General features: G+C 29.5%; 1 protein-coding gene across 1 annotated transcript; it reads right to left on the bottom strand.

Annotated features, from left to right (window-relative positions):
* Positions 1 to 639: 639 nt before the first annotated feature.
* Positions 640 to 1,764, bottom strand: LOC118488159. Its single transcript, XM_035985368.1, has 3 exons — positions 1,747 to 1,764; positions 1,046 to 1,612; positions 640 to 922 (listed from the first exon to the last, which is right to left on the bottom strand). The coding sequence occupies exons 1-3, from the start codon at positions 1,762 to 1,764 to the stop codon at positions 674 to 676; spliced, it is 834 nt and encodes a 277-aa protein (XP_035841261.1). The 3' UTR covers positions 640 to 673.
* Positions 1,765 to 3,309: the final 1,545 nt, after the last annotated feature.

Below are 3,309 nucleotides of genomic sequence, written 5' to 3'. Positions count from 1 at the left end.
TTTATTAATACACAAATCTATTGATAAAAAGGGAACTATAATTTAATATACATATCAATCTATTCAACGGACAATTAAAACGATTTCCAAATATATAATAATATTAGTTCCATTAATTTAGAAATTACCATCTTCTTTAAAATCTATTACGATAATCAATAACAAACCATCATCATTTTTGTTTAATATATCAGTTACACAACTAATATGTAGAAGTTACACAACTGTAATATTGATATCAGTTACATATTTAATATACATATCAATCTATTCAACGGACAATTAAAACGATTTCCAAATATAATAATATTAGTTCCATTAATTTAGAAATTACCATCTTCTTTAAAATCTATTACGATAATCAATAACAAACCGTCATCATTTTTGTTTAATATATCAGTTACACAACTAATATGTAGAAGTTACACAACTGTAATATTGATATCAGTTACACAACTAATATTTTAAAATTCAAAAATGTGATTACAAACAATATTGATATAACAAACACAATATAACTTATATAATATAATTATATAGCATTTAGTAGTCCAAAAAGAAGGTTACATATTTATAAGATAAAGATCCAAAATCAAGCTTCTAAAGTAGCCAAAAAAACAAAAATAACGGAAAAGCAAATTATATTTATATTGTTTAGAACGTGCAAACGGTACTACTGGACAACCTTCTTGAGAATCAACTTCTTTTGAACTTGACAATAAACAAACGTGCACTTGGTAGGATGATTTATACCATTTGGTTTCGTAAACTTGGTACGCCATTGCAAAGCCTCATATCGAAAACCACTACCGTGTGCTTCAGCACGAAATGAAATCATCGTATCCTCTCCAGCCAAGTTCTGCACACACATCTCCATAGTCATGTCAATTCTGGATGCTTCAGCAACATCGGAATTAAGACGCTACAATAAATAATAAAAGAAAAATATTATTACTTGATATATATACGAAGGCTACATCAAATACTAAAAATTGTTTTTTATAAAATTGTTGATAAAAATAACAGGGATATAAACTTCACTTACAAAATGCCTGTCGTACTTCCATTGAAACTCAATAGGATGGTAGTCCGGATCAAACTTACTATCTTCTTCAGAATCCGAAACTTCAACATCCTCCTCGTCATTGTCCATCCCATCGCTATCAGAGTTAGTTATAATGGAAGAAGCATCATCTGAATCATATCCAATGGACTCATTATAATCAGGATCAGATTCATCAACATCATTTTCATGATCAGTGTGAGCGTCAGAGTCTGGTATTTCAATAATTGAAGGAACGGGTTTAGGTATGTTTACAGCAGCAGGCGTGTATACACGCTTCGGCGCGAGAACCTCACAACCATTCAAGTCATAAACAACCACCTGGAAATTTTTCTCAAAAATGTACCTCATCACAACGTAATAATCAGGGTATATAGGTACGTACGAAACAACATTGTCCCATCCATCGTAAATCAAATAAACGTTAAGATTAGGGTCTTTAGCAATCATCACATCAAAACTGTCCCACCAATTAACATGGACCTTGAATGTTAACTTGCGAATAGATGGTAAACGTATTGTTCCTTCAACGAAATCAGATGGAATGAGCTGCATATATATTCAGTTTGGTTAATAACTTAAATTTGATATTTAAAAAAATAAATAACTAAAATTTATATAATAACCAGATTATCATTGGAGTCTTGTGTGAAGGGTTGGCAGAAGTACTAAACATTGCTTACAGTTTCCTCCGTAGACATGGACATAAATAAAGGAACATTAGAACCAAATATCGGATGTGGTTGCATCTTCTTAAAGGGTGTTAACAAATAAGAATATAACTCGATTTGCTTAAACATGAGGAAACAACCGTCGGTAAATGATAGTTTAGCAACAATGTCTTGCCACCCATCCATGAACACAAACCCACCTCTATGCTTAGTAAATAGAACTTCAAATTCTTTACCATTCACACACTTGATAACAGCTTGATTGTTTGGCTCAGCATACATTAGGAACCTGTTGCTATATTCATATGGTATTTCCTTGAAAAAAAGAAAACATATTAAAAACAATATGAAGAAAAACTGTAAGGTAATTATAAAACTGATAAACATACCAAATATTCAGGAAAGTCCGATGAAAAAATTGTATAAAAAGACGTCATACTAATCTGCGTGTGAACAAAAAAATGAATATATTAACAAAAATCATCTGTTATAAAATAAAGAACATAATCCATTGTAACCATTCTTAATTTTTTCAGTATGTATTACTGTAAATAACCAAAATAAAAAAATATTTTGACAGTAAACCAATAAAAACCTCCACAAAACAAAATCTGATATAAAACCAAAATAATAGAAAACTAATAATTATGCATAACAATTTTACCATCAATAGATCAAGGAATTTTGAAAAAAAAACTAACACATAAAAACATAAATACCGATCTGGGTTTTTTATTTCGAAAAAACATACTAACATGCAATAAGTTTTAACAAAGCCAAAAAATTCAGTGAGGAAGATAACTTCATCAATAAGCTTATTAGATAGAAACTTAGAGAGATAAAAAAATTAAACATCAAACACATAAAAGATTTCAAGAAAAACATAAAATACCATAAATCTGTTAAAATCACATATAATAAAACTCAGACGACTCTATAAATATAATTATAAGACAACTTACAGTCGGTGCTACACTGACGAAGATCGGTTCTTCGAAAATAAAAATAACAAAAAAAGAAGATACACAACGGATTATTACAGATCAAGAGACACGGAAGTTATTAATACATACATTCAAGCTCCGATTATCGGATAAAGATGAATATGGATGGATTGATATTGAATCGGATGAAGAAGAAAGGGTTTATGGGGAGATGTGAGATAATAGTTGAAGAAAGAGATTTTAGAATGAGTAATGAAGATTTGGTAAGAGAAAAAAAGATATTAGAAAGGATCCATGATTGCGGGTCGGACTCGATAAAACCGGGTATTACATAATGAAAAAAACACACGCATGTTTTCCCGCCAAAATGCACAATCTAGAGGGGCTAATAGCTTGACACATCAACAAAATTTATCACATTTATTATATATAATAGATATATCATTTTAAGTTAACATATATAAAACACTAAATAAAAAAAAGTTACATAATTAAAAATATAAATGCGACACATCATAAATGACAAATAAACTAAAAAATACTATAAAAACATAAATAAACTATTTTGAGTCTGGTTCCTTAAGTTATGGTAGATCTAGAGATGCAATGTGTTCCAAAAAATCATATTGAA

This window comes from Helianthus annuus, chromosome 16, assembly GCF_002127325.2.
Source record: "Helianthus annuus cultivar XRQ/B chromosome 16, HanXRQr2.0-SUNRISE, whole genome shotgun sequence".
NCBI lineage: Eukaryota > Viridiplantae > Streptophyta > Magnoliopsida > Asterales > Asteraceae > Helianthus > Helianthus annuus.
Note: the sequence above shows the minus strand (reverse complement) of the source record. Positions and strands in the feature narration are given on the sequence as shown.

Bases quoted from the DNA above. Each gene is read 5' to 3' on its own strand.
- LOC118488159 (XM_035985368.1), bottom strand. The intron at 923-1,045 runs GTAAGTGAAGTT...TATTTATTGTAG, and splicing joins GGAAGTACGACAGGCATTTT to CGTCTTAATTCCGATGTTGC.